At 37.7% G+C, this 23,140-nt stretch overlaps 1 protein-coding gene across 1 annotated transcript in view; it reads right to left on the reverse strand.

Moving 5' to 3' along the window:
* MAMDC4 (MAM domain containing 4) overlaps nucleotides 1–13,419 on the reverse strand; it is a 123,866-nt gene extending 110,447 nt beyond the window's left edge. The window contains exons 1-7 of the mRNA XM_053695430.1: nucleotides 13,390–13,419; nucleotides 13,263–13,332; nucleotides 3,157–3,231; nucleotides 2,175–2,336; nucleotides 1,273–1,398; nucleotides 121–263; nucleotides 1–33 (exon numbers count right to left, since the gene is read on the reverse strand). The exon at nucleotides 1–33 is cut by the window's left edge and continues 52 nt beyond it. Of these exons, the coding sequence (XP_053551405.1) occupies nucleotides 1–33; nucleotides 121–263; nucleotides 1,273–1,398; nucleotides 2,175–2,336; nucleotides 3,157–3,231; nucleotides 13,263–13,332; nucleotides 13,390–13,419 (639 nt within the window). The remainder of the gene's footprint in view (nucleotides 34–120; nucleotides 264–1,272; nucleotides 1,399–2,174; nucleotides 2,337–3,156; nucleotides 3,232–13,262; nucleotides 13,333–13,389) is intronic.
* Between the last annotated feature and the right edge of the window lie 9,721 nt (nucleotides 13,420–23,140).

Here is a 23,140-nt window from a genome sequence, read left to right on the forward strand (position 1 = left end):
AGTAGAAGAGTCCAGTGTGGATGATATAATTAGCTGCAAGGGAACCAGAACATGGTATTTGCATGTTACAAGGATGGAAAGATAAAAGCATCTTGCTGGAGGTGTGGAGACAAGACTCACCTGAAATGGCCCTTGCATTCTGCCAGTGTAAACTACAGCTTGCCGCCAGTCTAATGCGCTGCTACGGGGACTGACCCATAAACTGTATATCTGTGTAGCATCCACAAGATCCAATGAAAGGCTTCCATTCACAGAAGGGGAATCTGAAAGGGAGGAACATGACTTGTGCTAGCAAGATTCTTCATACAAAAAATGACTGACCATGTAGTACAAAGGGGTCTATTTATATATGTGCGGACAGACATGAACCACTATAGCGAACCATGTGCGCTGCACATCGATAAATGCCGACAGCATACGCTCTTGGCATTTATCATTGAACCAGCAGTTCTTGTGAACTGCTGGTGCAGTACCGCCCCCTGCAGATTCGTGGCCAATCGGCTGCTAACAGGGGGTGTCAATCAGCCCGATCGGGTGGATTGCTATACGTGGCCTCCGAGACCGCTGCTTCTTAACTCCTGTTTCCGGCATGTTGTGCGGAAACAAGGAGAACAGGAGCCATTCAGCCTTTGTTAAATAGACCCCAAAGTGTCAAGATAAAACAAATTGAGAAAAAAAAATCGAACAAATGTATCAAACCAAAAGAAACCTTAAAGGGATAGTAAAGTCCCAATTAAACTTTCATGATTGAGATAAGTCATGTAATTTTAAGAACCTTTCTAATTTACTTTTAACATCAAATTTGCTTTATTCTTTTGGTATTCTTAGTTGAAGTCTAAACCTAGGGAGCTAATTATGCTAATTTCTAAGCCCTTGAAGGCTGCCTCTTATGTGAATGCATTTGACAGCTTTTCGCAGCTAGAGGGTGTTAGTTCATGTGTTTCATATAAATAATACTGTGGAGTTATTTAAGAGTCAGCATTAATTGCCTGAAATGCAAGTCTGTGAAAAGATCTCAGATAAGGAGGCAGTCTGCAGAGGCTTAGACACGAGGTAATCACAGGTAAAAAGTATATTTCTATAACAGTGCTGGTTATGCAAAACTGGGAAATGGTGAATAAAGGGTTTATCTATCTGTTTAAACAATAACATTTTGGTGTTTACTATCTCTTTAAGCCATAACATATATCTGTGTACAAAGAAGACTTTTGGTTTATAGGCACCTAGGCTAATATCCTTTTGGTCCGACCATTAATACTAAACCATTCATACCAGGAGCCCACATGTGATAATGGAGGTGGATTTCACAAGTAGCAGCTGCATTTTGAAGTACAGGTGATCTAAGAGTTGCTGTGACTGCAGATTTCCCTCTGTGTCCTTCAGTTGCCATGAACCAACCTGTACGGATATGGAGGAAGCAATAAACATTCAGTAAACAAATGTAGTTGCATCAGTACTATGTATGTTCTACCTTTTACTCGACCGGTTCAAATTGCATATGTGAGTGTATAGCTTTTATACTCTAATGCAGTGATGGCTAACCTTGGCACACCAGATGTTTTAGAACTACATTTCCCAGGATTCTTACACACTATGAAGTCTAGTCGAGCAAAGGTCACTGCTCTAACGGATCCATGTCATAAATGTGTATACAGAAGATAAATATCTCCCGGATCTATTGTGAACCACAAGAATCTTTCAATTGGGTTGGCATAGGATGTCATGGCCTAAGTTATGTTAAATGAAAAGGCTATTGTGACACATTACAAACCTAGGAATACTGATATTTTATTGGTTTGGGGTGAGATGATTATTACCTCTGTGAAACTTATGGGTAAATAGGTAAAAAAAAAAAAAAAAATTACAAAGAGAGAGAAGCGCTCAACCAGGAACGAACAAAGGCTCACCACCTGGGAGTAGCCTATGATTAAGCGTCACTAGGGAGCGCAAAACGCGTCAGGCAATCGCCTTCATGTCTGTGAGTCTGCCTATCTGATGGAACTTTTTTATGGGTGATTCAATAAATGGTTTTTATTTATCACACACTTAGTAGTGCCTGCACTTTCTTGCTCAAGTAGCCTCTTTAGCCCTATTGTGCTTTTCACATACTGGTTTTGCCTAAACAGTCCAGCCCCAAAAAAACAGGCAAACCTTCTCCGAGAAAATGTTTTTACCCCATTTAGTTCCCAGTGTGTGGTCTCCGTGGGCCTGTGATCCTCTTCTGCGATCTCTGACCCATTTGTAAGAAGTGGTACTAGTGTCTTTCCAACCACAGTCGTCTTGCTCAAAGTCACAGCTAAAGGGTACACCCCAAACTGGAGAATCTTTGTGGAAACCTAAGACAAATATACATAGAAGAAAATGAAGGAAACCGGGTAGAATTAATCAGCAGGAGAACCAGGATTATTCTAGCTATTATGACAGAATAATATAAATTTACAAATTACATTAATCTACGTAAGCATATTGGTTTTGAAGCAGATGGCTAAATGTTTACTGCTGTGTCTAAAATAAAGGTTATTCAAAATGAGGGTAGGATAATTCCTATATAATTAGAAACTTATTTCATATATATGCACAGTATATATATATATATATATATATATATATATTTATTTATATTTATCAAAAAGCACCACCTGATGGGGATATAAATTGCTATGGACAAGACACCACATATAAACATTTAATTATGGGTGTCCTGGTGTATGGAGGTTTATATCAATTTAAATGAATATCAAAAGAAATACACCGTAAATCTTATCCTGCAACCCCATATTAAGCTTAATATAGGTTTGCAGGAAAGGGTTTACTGTGTATTTCTTTTGATATTTATATATATATATATTCATTATTTATTTTTTAATTAGCATTGTTTCATGATGTAAATAAATTATTTAAATATGCCACTTGAACCCTAGCCACTATTTTCGCAATAGTATTCATTTTATTGGAGCAAGTCTAGATAATTGAATTATAATAGCCCTATCCTCTTGTATTCATTTGTTTATTTAGTCTGTTATATCTGTATTTTTGTGTACCCTTTCTATTGAACTATGGAATTTGGTGGTGCTTTAAAAACAAAATAATTGATAGAAAAATAATATTTGTAAACATTTGCTGAATCGTGTGATTGTGCGACACATTTGTACGTACCACAATGCCTCTCATCGGCGCAATCCCACAGGTCACATACAAAGTTACACTGAATTTCTGGGGGGCTCTCGGCACCTACTGGTAGGACAGGAGAAGTGTACTCATTAATATATGCCACCAAGGGGTCAGACAAGACGTACCTACTATATACTAAACATTATATAAATATACATATATATATACTCACACACACACGCATATACACACAGCATATATTCTGTATATGTACATATTTACACACAGATGTACAAAACATTCCTATATAACTATAATCATGAAATATATATCCATTTTATTTATTTAGAAGAATACATTTACATCTATTTACATAAATTTAAACTTGGACATTACATATATTTTTATATATATATGTATGTGAGTGTGTAATATATATATATATATATATATGTGTGTGTGTGTGTGTGTGAGTGTGTAATGTATATATATGTATGTGTGAGTGTGTAATATATATATATATATGTATGTGTGTGAGTGTGTTATATATATGTATGTGTGTGTGTGTGTGAGTGTGTAATATATATATATATGTGTGTGTGTGTGTAATATATATATATATATATATATATATATGTATGTGTGTGTGAGTGTGTAATATATATATATATATATGTATGTGTGTGTGTGAGTGTGTAATATATATATATAAATATATGTATGTGTGTGTGAGTGTGTAATATATATATATGTATGTGTGAGTGTGTAATATATATATATATGTATGTGTGTGAGTGTGTAATATATATATATGTATGTGTGTGTGTGTGTGAGTGTGTAATATATATATATATATATATATATATATATATATGTGTGTGTGTGTGTGTGTGTGTGTGTGTGTAATATATATGTATGTGTGTGTGAGTGTGTAATATATATATATATATATATATATATATATATGTATGTGTGTGTGTGTGTGTGAGTGTGTAATATATATATATATATATATGTGTGTGTGTGAGTGTGTGTGAGTGTGTAATATATATATATATATATATGTGTGTGTGTGAGTGTGTAATATATATATATATATATATATATATATATATATGTATGTGTGTGTGTGAGTGTGTAATATATATATATATATATATATATATATGTGTATGTGTGTGTATGTGAGAGTGTAATATATATATATGTATGTGTGTGTGAGTGTGTAATATATATATGTATGTGTGTGTGTGAGTGTGTAATATATATATATATATATATATGTATATGTATGTGTGTGTGAGTGTGTATGTGAGTGTGTAATATATGTATATATGTATGTGTGTGAGTGTGTAATATATATATATATATATGTATGTGTGTGTGTATGTGAGTGTGTAATATATATATATATATATATATATATATGTATGTGTGTATGTGAGTGTGTAATATATATATATATATATATATATATATATATATGTATGTGTGTGTGTGTGTATGTGAGTGTGTAATATATATATATATATATATATATATATATATATATATATGTGTGTGTGTGAGTGTGTAATATATATATATATATATATATATGTATGTGTGTGTGTGAGTGTGTAATATATATATATATATATATATATATATATATATATATATGTATGTGTGTATGTGAGTGTGTAATATATATATATATATATATATATATATATGTATGTGTGTGTGTGAGTGTGTAATATATATATATATATATATATATATATATGTATGTGTGTGTGTGTATGTGAGTGTGTAATATATATATATATATATATATATATATATATATATATATATATATATATATATATATACAGGTAGCCCTCAGTTTGCGCCGGGGTTAGGTTCTTTCTATGCATTCCAATCTGGACTGATTTATAGACAGGAAGATCTTGTTCCTTTGAAATCTGCTTGATAGCTCAGGTCTGGTTAAACTGATTAATTTCAGCTTGCATGGCTTGCATATCTTTGCTGCAACACAAGCGGACAGCTCCACCTACTGGCTATTTTAATCAATGCACTGCTTCTCAATGCTTTTCAATAACAGTCACATGACTGGAAAAAAAGGTTGTTATTCTGAAACGGTGCAAATTGAACCGTTGTAAACCAGGGGCCACCTGTATATATATATATATATATATATATATATATATATATATATATATATATATATATTCTTATAAATAAAGTATGTGTTAAGTGTGTTAAGTTAAAAGTGTATACACTGCAGAGGTTTTGTTAACTTGTTTTCACTTAGAAAATCAACAAAATATGTTATTTGGTCAGGGTGATCAACCATTTGCTAGACAGGAGGCAGAGGTTAAAGATACATGATACCCAAATGTTAAAGGGACAGTCTACTCCAGAATTTTTATTGTTTTAAAAGATAGACAATCCCTTTATTACCTGTTCCCCAGTTTTGCATAACCAACACGGTTATAGTAATACACTTTTTACCTCTGTAATACCTTGTATCTAAGCCTCTGCAGATTGCCCCCATATTTCAGTTCGACAGACTTACATGTTAGCCAATCAGTGCTGACTCATAAATAACCCAAAGGGAGTAAGAACAATGTTATCTATATGACGCACATGAATTAGCACTATCTAACTGTGAAAAACTGTCAAAATGCAATGGGATAAAAGGTGGTTTCAACAGCTTAGAAATCAGTTTATGAGCCTAATTAGGTTTAGCTTTAGCCTAATTAGGTTTAGCTTTCAACAAAGAATACCAAAAGAACAAAGCAAATTTGATAAAAGAAAAATAGAAAGTTGTTTAACCCCTTAAGGACCAAGGACATACGCCGTACGTCCTCAAAAAAAGTGCAGTTAACGATCGAGGACGTATGGCGTACGTCATTGGTCTTGTAAAGCAGTGGAAGCGATCCTGATCGCTTCCAGCTGCTTTCCGGTTATTGCAGTTATGCCTCGATATCAAGGCATCCTGCAATAACCCCCTTTGGCCATCCGATGCAGAGAGAGCCACTCTGTGGCCCTCTCTGCACCGGACATCGATGGCTGGTATCGTTGGTGGGTGGGAGCCAGTCTGGGGAGGCGGGTGGGCGGCCATTGATGGGCCGTGTGATGTGGAGGGGGGCAGGATGGCCGGGGCAGTGCACGGACGAGTGCGCGTGCACGGGGGGAACGGGCGCGTGCGCGGGTAGGGAGCGGGTGGGAACCGCTACACTACAGAAAAATATTTTAAAAAAGTGGCAGAGAGGGGGCTAAAAAATAAAATAAAAAGATCTAAGGGATCTGGGAGGGGGTGGGGGGTTAGTCTTTGGGGGGGTAAGCTACACTACAGAAAAATATTAAAAAAAATATTTTACTGTAAACTGGGTACTAGCAGACAGCTGCCAGTACCCAAGATGGCTACCAATAAGTTAGAGGGGGGGTTAGAGAGCTATTTGGGGGGGATCAGGGAGGTTGGGGGCTAAGAGGGGATCCTACAGAGCAGCATATGTAAATATGCCTATTTATTTTTAAAAAAATCAAAGATAGCTTTTATTTTAGTACTGGCAGACTTTCTGCCAGTACTTAACATGGCGGGGACAATTGTGGGGTGGGGGAGGGAAGAGAGCTGTTTGGGAGGGATCAGGGGGTGTAATGTGTCAGGTGGGAGGCTGATCTCTACACTAATGCTAAAATTAACCCTGCAAGCTCCCTACATGCTACCTAATTAACCCCTTCACTGCTAGCCATAATACACGTGTGATGCGCAGCGGCATTTAGCTGCCTTCTAATTACCAAAAAGCAACGCCAAAGCCATATATATCTACTATTTCTCAACAAAGGGGATCCCAGAGAAGCATTTACAACCATTTGTGCCATAATTGCACAAGCTGTTTGTAAATAATTTCAGTGAGAAACCTAAACTTTGTGAAAAAGCAAACAATTTTTTTTATTTGATCGCATTTGAAGGTGAAATGGTGGCATGAAATATACCAAAATGGGCCTAGATCAATACTTGGGGTTGTCTACTACACTACACTAAAGCTAAAATTAACCCTATAAGCTCCCTACATGCTCCCTAATTAACCCCTTCACTGCTGGGCATAATACACGTGTGGTGCACAGCGGCATTTAGCGGTATTCTAATTAACAAAAAGCAACGTCAAAGCCATATATGTCTGCTATTTATGAACAAAGGGGATCCACGAGAAGCATTTACAACAATTTGTGCCATAATTGCATAAGCTGTTTGTAAATAATTTCAGTGAGAAACCTAAAGTTTGTGAAAAACTGTGTGAAAAAGTAAACATTTTTTTTTTATTTGATCGCATTTGGCGGTGAAATGGTGGCATGAAATATACCAAAATGGGCCTAGATCAATACTTTGGGATGTCTTCTAAAAATATATATATATATACATGTCAAGGGATATTCAGGGATTCCTGAAAGATATCAGTGTCCGAATGTAACTAGCCCTAATTTTGAAAAAAAGTGGTTTGGAAATAACAAAGTGCTACTTGTATTTATTGCCCTATAACTTGCAAAAAAAGCAAAGAACATGTAAACATTGGGTATTTATAAACTCAGAACAAAATTTGGAAACTATTTAGCATGGGTGTTTTTTGGTGGTTGTAGATGTGTAACAGATTTTGGGGGTCAAAGTTAGAAAAAGTGTGTGTTTTTTTAATTTTTTTCCTCATTTTATATATTTTTTTATAGTAAATTATAAGATATGATGAAAATAATGGTATCTTTAGAAAGTCCATTTAATGGCGAGAAAAACGGTATATAATATGTGTGGGTACAGTAAATGAGTAAGAGGAAAATTACAGCTAAACACAAACACCGCAAAAATTTAAAAATAGCCTTGGTCCCAAACGGACAGAAAATGGAAAAGTGCTGTGGTCATTAAGGGGTTAAAATTGCATGCCCTTGGAATGGTATAATATCAATTATGCAGAATTCTTTCAAAATATATCAAGTGAGTTTAATAAATGGTCATTATATTGCTTATCTCTCTCTGCAAAAATTATGATCTTAAAGACAGTACTGTTTCCATGTTTATTATTATTGCTACAGAATCTCCCTTTGTTTATATTAAAAAAAGGACATCCTTAGATTCAATCTAGCGTGCGCATGCTTTTTATGGGGTAAAAAGAAGCCGAGGTTAGCTATGGATAGATTAATACAGCTTATAAAATACGGTGGTTTTGCTTTACCGCTTATTAAATATTATAATTTGATATCCATGGCTAAATTTGCTATAGATTGGCTTGAGAAAATTATGTAACAATTATAAATATGAAACAAGAAATTGCAGCAACGTTCAATTTAAAAGCCTTGTTGCACTGTCCAGTTACTAAATTACCTAAATTATTAACCTATATAAATGTTGTGAAGGCGTGGTAGAAACTCTGTGATTTAATGGGAAAAAATTTAAGATCATCACAATATTTACTTTTAGTAGGAAATAAGGATTTTCTGCCCGGCCTTCATAACAGCATATTTAAAGAATGGCAAATGAAGGGAATTGAGTATTTAGAACAATTTACACTGGATTGTACAGAAACAATTCAATCTTATGAGAGTATTTCATTGAAATTTGCATTGCAAGCAAAGAACTTTTACGCATACCTTCAGTTGAGGAACTATTATAGACAGATACAACAGATGCATGGGTTTGGATGGGGCACGCAGGTGATACCTAATAAGCCTTAAATTATACATGGCAGGTGCACACTCAGGGCCAGATTTACATCTCAGGTGCCTGTTTATACGCCACGACCTACCTGAGTATTGTTGCTGACCATGTCCATCCCTTTATGACTACAGTCTACCCATCTTTTGATGGCTACTTCCAGCAGGATAATGCACCATGTCACAAGCTCAAAACATCTCAAACTGGTTTCTTGAACATGACAATGAGTTCACTGTACTCCAATGGCCTCCACATTCATTAGATATCAATCCAATAGAGCACCTTTGGGAAGTGGTGGAACAGAAGATTTGCATCATGGATGTGTAGCTGACAAATCTGCAGCAACTGTGTGGACCAAAATCTCCAACACCTTGATGAATCTATGCCACGAAGAATTAAGGCAGTTCTGAAGGCAAAAGGGAGTCCAAACCGGTACTACCAAGGTGTACCTAATAGCGTGGCCAGTGAGTATATATATATATATATATATATAATTACAAGATAAAATAATTGCCCTATTGAAACATCTTAAATAGACTGGAGAGTTTTGTGTACATTTACAGAAATAAGTGTTTATATGAGCGCAACCCGACGCACACAAAAAGCTCAAGCTGGAGTGTTACATTGCCATCCACTCGTAATCGAGCCCATAGTATGAACCACCCCGCATGGGCTCTGCAGGGTAAGCTGCTTAGTACGGAGCCTTATCTGTTTATCTTTGCAAAGGTCTAAACAGTTGAGCACACGCATCTCTTTGCCGTGGTTAAACATTTATAGTTAGCAAAAAGAATCTGCTTAATAGTTAAATTCTCTAACAAGAATATTCTATTAATACAAAAGAATGTCCCTTTAAAAGGAGAGTAAACATATTGATAATTTGATATAAAATATTTAATTGGGTGCAGTAAAACAATTTTGCAATATAATTTTATTGTTTATTTTGCCCCATTTTCAGGTAATTTAGGTCTGAAAATTGTAGGTTTTTCTACGTCTTGGAAGTTAAAGGGACAGTCAAGTCCAAAAAAAACGTTCATGATTTAAATAGGGAATGTAATTTTAAACAACTTTCCAATTTACTTTTATCACCAATTTTGCTTTGTTCTCTTGGTAATTCTTAGTTGAAAGCTAATTCTAGGAGATTCATATGCTAATTTCTCAGACCTTGAAGACTGCCTCTAATCTGACTGCATTTTGACCCCTAGAGGGCATTAGTTCATGTGTTTCATATAGATAACATTGAGCTCATGCAAGTGAAGTTACCCTGGAGTGAGCACTGATTGGCTAAAAAGCAAGTCTGTCAAAAGAACTGAAATAAAGGGGCAGTGTCTGCAGGGGCTTACATACAAGATAATTACAGAGGTAAAAATTGTATTTATATAACTGTGTTGGTTATGCAAAACTGGGGAATGGATAATAAAGGGATTATCTTTCTTTTTAAACAACAAAAATTCTGGTGTTGACTGTCCCTTTAAAATGCACCTTGCAAACTTATCAAGGCTCACCCTGCTACATATCTTTGCCTAATTGGCTACAGCAGGGCGATAACATCATGAACTGCAAAACCATGAGCGATTTACTACAGTAACAAGCATGGATTGGCTCCTCTAAATAAAGTAGCAGGTGGGTGAAATTTGAGTGCTGAAAAGCAACTGAAGTAATGACTTAATTTGTTTATACTTGACCAATATGCTATTCTATTATAAGACAACAGAAATAACTTGTATTTACATTATTCTTACACCTCCCAATCTGCAACACAGGGAGAGAGTTGTTTCTTTCTGTATGAGGCGTATTCCTATTCTTGCTGTAGATGTAAAGCACAATTGAATACAGTAGAACTGCATAATCAGCAAATGCAAAAGCACTTAGTCTGAATTTCAAATTAGTAGATTTTTTCCTCCTCATATGACAGCTATCAGCCAATCACAAAATACATATATACAGTATACGTTTATACTCCAGCCCGTCCACTAAGATCCAACAATGACCTGCTCCTTGGATCCGCGACTATCACCTCCTCTCATGCTAGACTGCAGGACTTCTCTCGTGCAGCACCTACCCTCTGGAACACTCTCCCTCGTGCTGTCAGGCTTTGCCCAAATCTTTATTCCTTTAAATGTTCCCGGAAGACTTTTCTGTTCAGGGAAGCCTACCACCCAACTCAATAATAAATTAATTTCACTTAACTAACATCTCCCTCATCTAACTCTGTATTAACATCTTTCTCAATCTTGCAGTCCTCACCTCCTGTTTCTCAACCTCCTACCCTTCTAGATTGTAAATTCCCATGGGAATAGGGCCCTCAATCCCTCCTGTATGTGTTTGTAAATTTTGTCCTGTATCTTACAAGTCTTGTATTGTTTTATTTAAATGAATTGTGTCCATGGACAGCGCTGCGGAATATGTTGGCGCTTAATAAATAAAGTATAATAATAATAATAATAATAATAAATACTGTGAATTCTTGCACATGCTCAGTAGGAGTCGCCTATAAGATGATTGTGCTCATTCTGATAACGGAAATTAGTTATAAAGTTGTTTACAATGTTGTACTCTATCTGAATCATGAAAGTTTAATTTTGACATAAACCTATTTCTACATGATGTTCAGTTAGGAGACAGGAATGGTCCGATTATGGAAGAAAAAGTAAGAGCAGGTGAAGTTAAAGGGGAATACCAGCCTAATAATAAAATGTTTATTCGTTAGAGCATATTATTACTCGCCATACATATACACAAACAGTGTTCTCCCCAGGACCTTTTTAGCGGGTGCACCACCTGGCTAATGTTACTGACCACCCTGGTAAAATTTTAGCCAATATTAAGCTAAAATTAGCTAATATTAAAAATGTTCAATTTGTATAGCACACATTATCATTAAATACATTATGTTAAATTATGCAATTAATTTGTGCTTTGGATAGCAGAAAATTATATAATATTAGAAAATATCAGACTGCCCCCACCCAGCTACTTCCTAATGCCACCCGGCTGGCAAACTTTTCTGTGGAGAACACTAATTTTATATATATATATATATATATATATGTGTGTATATATATATATTAGATACCCTTTATATGTAAAATATTACTTAGGGCTGAGTTATAAGCTCTGTAAAGTGTAAGATTACATGAATAATCACAGTCTGTTTTCCTGACAGTACTCACTATTGTGTGTCTTTTTCTTTTGAGATACAGCGCTGGAGGAATTACTCCATTGGCCTTAAAGGGATCTCTCTTTTATGCAAATAATTCACATATCCTTTTTGGAAAATCACAAAACATATTCACGTATATTGTTTTACACTGTTGTTGTTTTTTATTGTAAAATATTAGAGTCAACATAATTCTTAATAATTCATAGGATTTAATTGATTATGTGGGGGTTTTTTACGTTTCAAATGTGTTTTACAAATAAGAATACCAGTTGTAAAGGTAATTTTAACAATTTACACCTATGAGAGGCTGTCAATAATTAAAAGCCAATATATGCATATGATAAGCTAAAAGTTGTTTAGGAGGTCAATGAAAACTGTGTGCAAATTATCATTTTTTGGCTCCCATAAATTAGAATGTACACTGACAAAATATCCTTCTGTTGCCAAATATTGGCAATCACAAAAGGAAATTCTGTTGGGGGGCGTGTCCAGCCAACGACCATGATGGCTGCTTTTTAACTGGGGCTAATCATAAGAGCTTTAAGACAAAGGAGGAACTAGATTAGTATCTGAGAGACAATATGACTCTGAAAGGACCTTGTCAAAATATGAGATAAGTATATAGGTCACTTAAAGGAGCAGTGCTTAAGCATAGGTACTAAATTATAGTTGTAAGGGCATAGCAACCAGGGGGTGGAGACGTCCAAAAAAAAGTATGCTTCTATGCACTGTTAAGTTATAAGTTTCGTGGTGAGAGAGAAAATATGATTAAAAATTAACTTTTATTTTTGATTAATTAAAAAAGACAGCAGGTATTTGTGAGTATCTTGCTGCCAACTCGCAAATAATAAAAACACTTCTCCTGTGTATAGAAATCGATACATTTGTATATAACGACACTTAGAGGATACTTAGATATCAATAATTTCTATGATGGCTTACTAATCTTTATGCATCATAAATGTACAATAGTCTATGATTGGCAGGTATTATGTAGATTAGCCTCCCTTGGGCTTGATAGCCCAGTCAGCCTAGATCTATTTTAACCATATATCTAGGGTCAGTATTGCTTTGCCCAATTATCCAAAACTGATAAAAAAAAAATTGTCCTATAATGAAGAAGAGTACCTCTATACGACCAGAGATTCCACAAATTCAAATCTTAATGCATTAGCTGAAATCTACTAAGGTCATAAATATGAATATATGTTAAGATTTATAGTTTAATTGTTTAATGGGGAATATCAGCTATGCTGCTAGCAGTAGTAGGAATGGTATAATAACAAAGGGTGAGCAAACCATGAGGTGTTTTGTGCTTTGACTGTGATATATATTTCATATCAAACAGGATATTGACAAAGTAGATATTCTGCAAAATACCGTGTGACACGAGATTAATATAACAGATATTGCCAATATATCATACCACTTTGATGAGGTCCTTGATATCAGGCATTATTACGTCTATATGTAATATAGCAGCTGGTAAAGTCACTACTAGTGTTCAGATCATACCCCTTTACTCAATATATATTGGACTATATCCTGAGTTAGTAACACTACGTAATTGTGAGAACAGTATGACAGCTAGTAGTTGTATCTTTAAAAGAACAATGGCTATATCACCGCTGCTCATATAAATACTGAGCTTATCACTTGCCTGTTAGAGATATATTATTATGTATATCTGGTATTGTGCAAATCTCTGTATTGACTGAACTACTATATGATGGTATCACTGGTATTCCGCATGCTAAGGCACGCTGGCTGAGCACTGTAGCAACCCAAGGGTTGCAGGTTCGATCCCCAGCAAGGTCCACTCAGCCTTTCATCCTTCCGAGGTCGATAAAATGAGCAGCACCTTGACACCCTTACGGGTGATTAGCCACGCTTTACAAGTTCCCAATACATACATACATTCCTATTCCTCTGGTGTCACCCCAATACTTAATGTTTATGATGCAAAAGAGTCAAACAATACTGTGTTGCCTGAGGCAACCAACAGTCTGCTCACAATTCTATATAGTGCTGACTAACAATACTGCATCGTAACATGTGAATGAGTCTCAGGTTTGTAGCAAATCTAAATAGTACTTTCAGATTGAGTTATATTGTATTATCTGTTGCATAACGCAACCAACATTTCTTACTTAAAAAGTAACACTCAGCATAACCAGAGGCACATTTGATATAAAGCACCTCAGTAGTTAGACGGCAAATACAAATATCACTGCTGCTGCCGATTCCCCATAAAGAAGCCTCCCCCCCCCTAAAGCTGATGAGATTATAGTGAAAAATATTAACAAAGTACTCTTATAGTTTTATACTGTGTCTGGTCCATATTATATTAATTTAAATTTTAAAACAAGGATAGCAGTTAAAATAAGGAGACTCCTGACGCAGCGTTTCTCTTACGCTTTCTCAGAGGGGGTACACTGGGCGGCAAGAGATGTCTGTTTATAGGTCGTTATGAACACGCCAAGAGTTGATTGGTAATATGGAATGTCAAATACCATTATAGAACATCTTGCAACGACCAGGGATCAATTTGATACATTGAGAAAAATAAATGGAAAAATAAATAGAAAAAAGCAAGTGTTGATGTGAAAAGATGTGAAATAACTGTAGGTTAGTATGTAGTATTATATACATGGGTATCTAGGTTCGCACGTCGTTCACAGTTTAATACAGAACATTGTATACAGGGTCAGATAGTTTATGCTCAAAGGCGAGTCCAATAGAACAGCTATAACATAACGGAAGAAGAATAAAAAATAAGTAAATAAGTGTACTGGAAAAATACGCTTCTAAAAACGTGATTTTATTCTCATATTTGAAAGTGAGGCGTGAACATATATATGCTGTGTAAGTAAGACTTGCTTAAAATATTGTATGAGGGATGATTGTATCTTAAATACCATGTGTAGATAAACCAAAGATAAGGTAGTGTCTTGGCATTATAAAACCACATATTTAGTGCTTACAGGTGATTAATTGACATAAAACAGTGCCGTGATAACATGTGAGAAAGTTAGAATTTGTGGAGCAGCTATGAGCACTTTTTGTATTGGATTCCAGCCCAGCAGCCTAAAACTGATAAGGTACGCAGCGAAGAAGGTTCAAGCAAACGGCCTGGACCTTCACTCACCCCTCCATTTTTCTGACGATGTCAGAATAACCAGCCATTTGCACTGCAGAACGACCTCATTCTCATTATCACCCTACTACAAAATTGGGGCTACTCTAAAATATTTCCTTTATATCTCACCATGGAGGAACTTACACAGACACTGCAGATCATCTTTGCAGACTTTAAAGCGGCATTGATTCAAAGTATAGATCGCATGCTACGGCTCCCTCATTCTGAGAAGACGCAGCACCCTGAGCTTCTGGCACTATTCCCAGAAGAACCGATGTTTGTGGAGACACCGAGGCAAGCGGTTGGATATGCAGAGTTGATCAGCGCTGGCCTGACCACGCGGGTTGTGGCCAACCCTTGGGAGCAGGCCACAACATATCTATCACATGGGTTTACCGAGCCAACAGATCTACAAGTTGCTATGCAAGGTCTCCCAACATACATATTTAAAACATTGAGGTTGGGAGTGAAGGAACCTAGTGATCGGATCAATGATTACCACTTATCTGCCTGGAAATAGACATGGAAGAGACATCTACACACTGGCTTGCATCAGAGACAGATGTCACATCACATCTACCACTGAGGTTTTATTTTCAAGAGGCTGGGGAGACGGGGAAAATACTTCTACTGCACCCCCATAATATTCCCTTTACACAAGAACTTGGGCATACCGGTGTGGGGTAGGTTATTACATCTCCCATAGCAGAGACTGCATTAATCCCCTAGTGCGGTAAATGCTTCAAAATTGCTGATTTCCTTATCTACCCACTGGAACTATTTAAAATGACACAGAGGTCTACTGCCTTAGACCTCATAAAAAGTATAGTTCCTTTGGTTGGGTATACCGATTTGTCCCGTAGGCTGTTCAGATCTAGTTACTAACTATATATAGCACATATTAAGTGTCTTACGTGTCTGAAGTCTCCTATAGTGTATTTTTGTTGCTACCAATATGTCTCTCTCAGACCATTAACATGCAGTATACTAGCATATCTTTCTGTTCAAAGGTTATATGTGCAAACTGAAAGTGTTGTTAATTATCCCCCCTGAGTTTAGTATATGTTAACACATGGCTCACTGACAATATTATTGCTATCCTCCTTATTTCCATATGCACAGTAGGGCTTCGATGTAAGATATAGACTTATACTACTAATTACTTATATCAGGAATGGCGGTTGTGATTACAGAGCTATATAAATCTCTGAACACAGTGTATATTTGCATATGACTTATGCTATATACCTATTGCATTTTAAATAGCAGAAGATCCATTCTTAGATAGAGGATAGCTTGCTAACACATCTACTCATGATCTTCTATAGAAACCAGATGCCCCCACTGGATGCGAGTAAAGATTTAAATATGGTCCTATAAGTTAAGCAGGGGTCTTACAGCTTTACCTATATCAGGGAAAGATTCAGAGATGGTGAGAGATTCCTATACAAGGGTATAGAGTAGTCTTCACTAATTGTATTTAATTATATATTGCTTCATACATATTTTTTCTTGTCAAGGGCCCATAAGAGACCATATATGTTTCACGTTCAGTATATACCCCCTTTCATTTGCCTGCTAACGCATATTTATGTTAAGGGTCCAAGAGTAAACATTGTTTTCCTTTTGGGGATTTCTATATTATTAACCTTGACACTTGAAAATAAGGCTTAACTATATTTTACTAAAACTTTATTAAAAAGAGAAAAATAAGCTACACACAATGTTCATAGCATGCAATTCAGATTTCCCATCTTCTATAGAGGGATAGTCCAATAATGTTGTTAAGTTTAAATTATATATTACGTTACAGTTTAGGTCTGCTTGCTTGAAGTGACACACAGGTGAAACTCGAAAAATTTGAATATCGTGCAAAAGTTAATTTATTTCACTAACGCAACTTAAAAGGTGAAACTAATATATGAGATAGACTCATTACATGCAAAGCAAGATAGTTCAAGCCATGATTTGTCATAATTGTGATGATTATGGCTCATGAAAACCCCAAATCCACAATCTCAGAAAATTAGAATATTACATGCAATCAATAAAACAAGGATTGTACATAGAACAATATTGGACCTCTGAAAAGTATAAGCATGCATACTGTATGTACTCAGTACTTGGTTTGGGCCCCTTTTGCAGCAATTACTGTCTCAATGCGGCGTGGCATGGGAGCTATCAGCCTGTGGCACTGCTGAGGTGTTATGGAAGACCAGGATGCTTCAATAGCGGCCTTCAGCTCTTCTGCATTGTTCGGTCTCATGTCTCTCATCTTTCTCTTGGCAATGCCCCATAGATTCTCTATGGGGTTCAGGTCAGGCGAGTTTTCTGGCCAATCAAGCACAGTAATCCCACGGTCATTGAACCAGGTTTTGGCAGTGTGGGCAGGTGCCAAGTCCTGGTGGAAAATGAAGTCAGCATCCCCATAGAGCTTGTCTGCGGAATGAAGCATGAAGTGCTCCAAAATCTCCTGGTAGATGGCTGCGTTGACCCTGGACTTAATGAAGCACGGTGGACCAACACCAGCAGATGACATGGCTCCCCAAATCAACACAGACTGTGGAAACTTCACACTGGACTTCAAGCATCTTGCAGTGTGTGCCTCTCCATTCTTCCTCTATACTCTGGGTCCTTGGTTTCCAAATGAGATGCAAAATTTGCTCTCATCAGAAAAGAGGACTTTGGACCACTGAGCAACAGACCAGGTCTGTTTTTCTTTAGCCCAGGTAAGACATTTCTGACGTTGTTTGTTGTTCAGGGGTGGCTTGACAAGAGGAATACGACATTTGAAGCCCATGTCCAGGATCCGTCTGTGTGTGGTGACTTTTGATGCACTGACTCCAGCCTCAGTCCACTCCTTGTGAAAGTCCCCAACACTTTTGAATGGCCTTTTCCTGACAATCCTCTCCAGGCTGTGGTCATCCCTGCTGCTTGTGCACCTTTTTCTTCCACACTTTTCCCTTCCACATAACTTTCTATTAATGTGCTTTGATACAGCACTTTGGGAACACCCAACTTCTTTTGCAATTACCTTTTGAGGCTTTCCCTCCTTATGGAGGGTGTCAATGATGGTTTTCTGCACAACTGTCAGGTCAGCAGTCTTTCCCATGATTGTGATTCCTACTGAACCAGACTGAGAGACCATTTAAAGGCTCAGGAACCCTTTGCATGTGTTATGGCTTAATTAGCTGATTAGAGTGGGACACTTTGAGCCTAGAATATTTCACCTTTTCACAATATTCTAATTTTCTGAAATTATGGATTTGGGGTTTTCATGAGCTGTAAGCCATAATTATCACAATTATGACAAATCACGGCTTGAACTATCTTGCTTTGCATGTAACGAGCCTCTCTCATATATTAGTTTCACCTTTTAAGTTGCTTTAGTGAAATAAATGAACTTTTGCACGATATTCAAATTTTTCGAGTTTCACCTGTATATGCTGACTATAGTTGTTGATATACTACATAGCAATTTCAGACAGAAATTCCTAAGACATGGATGCTACAAAAAATGTGCAGTTTAAAGCTTTTTGAACTTTGTCTTCCAAGAGTCCGAATTTTACTGCACCGTAAGACTTCCTACATGCTGAAATACTAGCTATACTCATAACGATGACACTTCTCTGTCAAGATGACATTGCTATCCTATACTCACCCTTGTTAATTTCTTTTTCTATTCTGTAATTACTGTAACCTCAATAAAAAAAAAAAAAAAAAAAAAAAAAAAAAGGAAAATCTGTCAGTTTTCTAAAATTCTGTACAGTGTTATTTTTATTGACAACCATTTTAAAGGCTAACAGCATCCTGAAAAAAGTTTAGCACCACCAATGGAAACTCGGCCTATGTGTTTAAATTCTGCAAAGGGGTTAAACGCATATTGGTGGGCGATTCCATACTATCATGTTTATCAGCTGTCTTTTAGCACTCAATGAGGCTTTTTCAACATTGGAAGCATCACAATGCAAACACCATTTCTCTATTGGAAAAATATTGGAGTGGAGTGGATATAGGAATTACAGCAATCCATCCAACTACAAGTTATTGACTACATATCAATAACAAAATAGACGCATTGAATTCAAGTCAGGGGCACTTGATAAATACTTAAAAATCACGTATCGAACGAAAACATACATAGACCACTGAGCTACGCATGCTTCAACTTAATAAAACCAAAATGGAGCTGTCTGAGTCAATAACGTTGATGGCTCTTTTTTTAGGATGAATAAATGGCGACAAAACATAATTTATGCTTACCTGATAAATTTATTTCTCTTGTAGTGTATCCAGTCCACGGATCATCCATTACTTGTGGGATATTCTCCTTCCCAACAGGAAGTTGCAAGAGGATCACCCACAGCAGAGCTGCTATATAGCTCCTCCCCTAACTGTCATATCCAGTCATTCGACTGAAAACAAACAGAGAAAGGAGAAACCATAGGGTGCAGTGGTGACTGTAGTTTAATTAAAATTTAGACCTGCCTTAAAAGGACAGGGCGGGCCGTGGACTGGATACACTACAAGAGAAATAAATTTATCAGGTAAGCATAAATTATGTTTTCTCTTGTTAAGTGTATCCAGTCCACGGATCATCCATTACTTGTGGGATACCAATACCAAAGCTAAAGTACACGGATGATGGGAGGGACAAGGCAGGATTAAGCGGAAGGAACCACTGCCTGAAGAACACAGCCTCCGAAGAAGCAAAAGTATCAAATTTGTAAAATTTTGAAAAAGTGTGAAGCAAAGACCAAGTCGCAGCCTTGCAAATCTGTTCAACAGAGGCCTCATTTTTGAAGGCCCAGGTGGAAGCCACAGCTCTAGTAGAATGAGCTGTAATCCTTTCAGGGGGCTGCTGTCCAGCAGTCTCATAGGCTAGGCGTATTACGCTCCGAAGCCAAAAGGAAAGAGAGGTTGCCGAAGCTTTTTGACCTCTCCTCTATCCAGAGTAAACGACAAACAGGGAAGATGTTTGACGAAAATCTTTAGTAGCTTGTAAGTAAAACTTCAAGGCACGGACTACGTCCAGATTATGTAAAAGACGTTCCTTCTTTGAAGAAGGATTAGGGCACAACGATGGAACAACAATCTCTTGATTGATATTCTTGTTAGAAACCACCTTAGGTAAAAACCCAGGTTTGGTACGCAGAACTACCTTATCTGCATGAAAAATCAGATAAGGAGAATCACATTGTAAGGCAGATAGCTCAGAGACTCTCCGAGCCGAGGAAAACATAATTTATGCTTACCTGATAAATTTATTTCTCTTGTGGTGTATTCAGTCCACGGGTCATCCATTACTTATGGGATATATTCCCTTCCCAACAGGAAGTTGAAAGAGGATCACCCAAAGCAGAGCTGCTATATAGCTCCTCCCCTCACATGTCATATCCAGTCATTCGACCGAAACAAGACAAGAAAGGAGAAACCATAGGGTGCAGTGGTGACTGGAGTTTTAATTAAAATTTAGATCTGCCTTAAAAAAGACAGGGCGGGCCGTGGACTGAATACACCACAAGAGAAATAAATTTATCAGGTAAGCATAAATTATGTTTTCTCTTGTTAAGTGTATTCAGTCCACGGGTCATCCATTACTTATGGGATACCAATACCAAAGCTAAAGTACACGGATGATGGGAGGGACAAGGCAGGAACTTAAACGGAAGGAACCACTGCCTGTAGAACCTTTCTCCCAAAAACAGCCTCCGAAGAAGCAAAAGTGTCAAATTTGTAAAATTTTGAAAAGGTGTGAAGCGAAGACCAAGTTGCAGCCTTGCAAATCTGTTCAACAGAGGCCTCATTCTTAAAGGCCCAGGTGGAAGCCACAGCTCTAGTGGAATGAGCTGTAATTCTTTCAGGGGGCTGCTGTCCAGCAGTCTCATAGGCTAAACGTATTATGCTACGAAGCCAAAAGGAGAGAGAGGTTGCCAAAGCTTTTTGACCTCTCCTCTGTCCAGAGTAAACGACAAACAGGGAAGAAGTTTGACGAAAATCTTTAGTTGCCTGTAAATAGAACTTCAGGGCACGGACTACGTCCAGATTATGCAAAAGTCGTTCCTTCTTTGAAGAAGGATTAGGACATAATGATGGAACAACAATCTCCTGATTGATATTCCTGTTAGAAACTACCTTAGGTAAAAACCCAGGTTTAGTACGCAGAACTACCTTGTCCGAATGGAAAATCAGATAAGGAGAATCACAAGGTAAGGCAGATAACTCAGAGACTCTTCGAGCCGAGGAAATAGCCATCAAAAACAGAACTTTCCAAGATAAAAGCTTAATATCAATGGAATGAAGGGGTTCAAACGGAACACCTTGAAGAACTTTAAGAACCAAGTTTAAGCTCCACGGCGGAGCAACAGTCTTAAACACAGGCTTAATCCTAGCCAAAGCCTGACAAAAAGCCTGGACGTCTGGAACTTCTGCCAGACGTTTGTGTAAAAGAATAGACAGAGCAGAAATATGTCCCTTTAACGAACTAGCAGATAAGCCCTTTTCTAAACCCTCCTGTAGAAAGGACAATATCCTAGGAATCCTAACCTTACTCCATGAGTAACTCTTGGATTCGCACCAATATAAATATTTACGCCATATCTTATGGTAAATTTTTCTGGTAACAGGCTTCCGTGCCTGTATTAAGGTATCAATAACTGACTCTGAGAAGCCACGCTTTGATAGGATCAAGCGTTCAATCTCCATGCAGTCAGCCTCAGAGAAATTAGATTTGGATGGTTGAAAGGACCTTGTATTAGAAGGTCCTGCCTCAGAGGCAGAGACCATGGTGGACAGGACGACATGTCCACTAGGTCTGCATACCAGGTCCTGCGTGGCCACGCAGGCGCTATCAGAATCACTGATGCTCTCTCCTGTTTGATCTTGGCAATCAGTCGAGGCAGCAGCGGAAACGGTGGAAACACATAAGCCATGTTGAAAACCCAAGGGGCTGCTAGAGCATCTATCAGCGCCGCTCCCGGGTCCCTGGACCTGGATCCGTAACGAGGAAGCTTGGCGTTCTGGCGAGACGCCATGAGATCCAGTTCTGGTTTGCCCCAACGATGAACCAGCTGAACGAACACCTCCGGATGAAGTTCCCACTCCCCCGGATGAAAAGTCTGGCGACTTCGAAAGTCCGCCTCCCAGTTCTCCACGCCTGGGATGTAAATCGCCGACAGGTGGCAAGAGTGAGACTCTGCCCAGCGAATTATCCTTGAGACTTCTAACATCGCTAGGGAACTCCTGGTTCCCCCTTGATGGTTGATGTAAGCCACAGTCGTGATGTTGTCCGACTGAAATCTGATGAACCTCAGTGTTGCTAACTGAGGCCAAGCTAGGAGAGCATTGAATATTGCTCTTAACTCCAGAATATTTATTGGGAGGAGTTTCTCCTCCTGAGTCCACGATCCCTGAGCCTTCAGGGAGTTCCAGACTGCGCCCCAACCTAGAAGGCTGGCATCTGTTGTTACAATCGTCCAATCTGGCCTGCGAAAGGTCATACCCTTGGACAGATGGACCCGAGAAAACCACCAGAGAAGAGAATCTCTGGTCTCTTGATCCAGATTTAGTAGAGGGGACAAATCTGAGTAATCCCCATTCCACTGACTTAGCATGCATAATTGCAGCGGTCTGAGATGCAGGCGCGCAAATGGCACTATGTCCATTGCCGCTACCATTAAGCCGATTACTTCCATGCACTGAGCCACTGACGGGCGTGGAATGGAATGAAGGACACGGCAAGCATTTAGGAGTTTTGATAACCTGGACTCCGTCAGGTAAATTTTCATCTCTACAGAATCTATAAGAGTCCCTAGGAAGGAGACTCTTGTGAGTGGTAATAGAGAACTCTTTTCCACGTTCACCTTCCACCCATGCGACCTCAGAAATGCCAGAACTATCTCTGTATGAGACTTGGCAATTTGAAAACTTGACGCTTGTATCAGAATGCCCTCTAGATACGGAGCCACCGCTATGCCTCGCGGTCTTAGAACCTCCAGAAGTGAGCCCAGAACCTTTGTAAAAATTCTCGGGGCCGTAG

This window comes from Bombina bombina, chromosome 12 (genome assembly GCF_027579735.1).
Source record: "Bombina bombina isolate aBomBom1 chromosome 12, aBomBom1.pri, whole genome shotgun sequence".
Taxonomy (NCBI): Eukaryota; Metazoa; Chordata; class Amphibia; order Anura; family Bombinatoridae; genus Bombina; species Bombina bombina.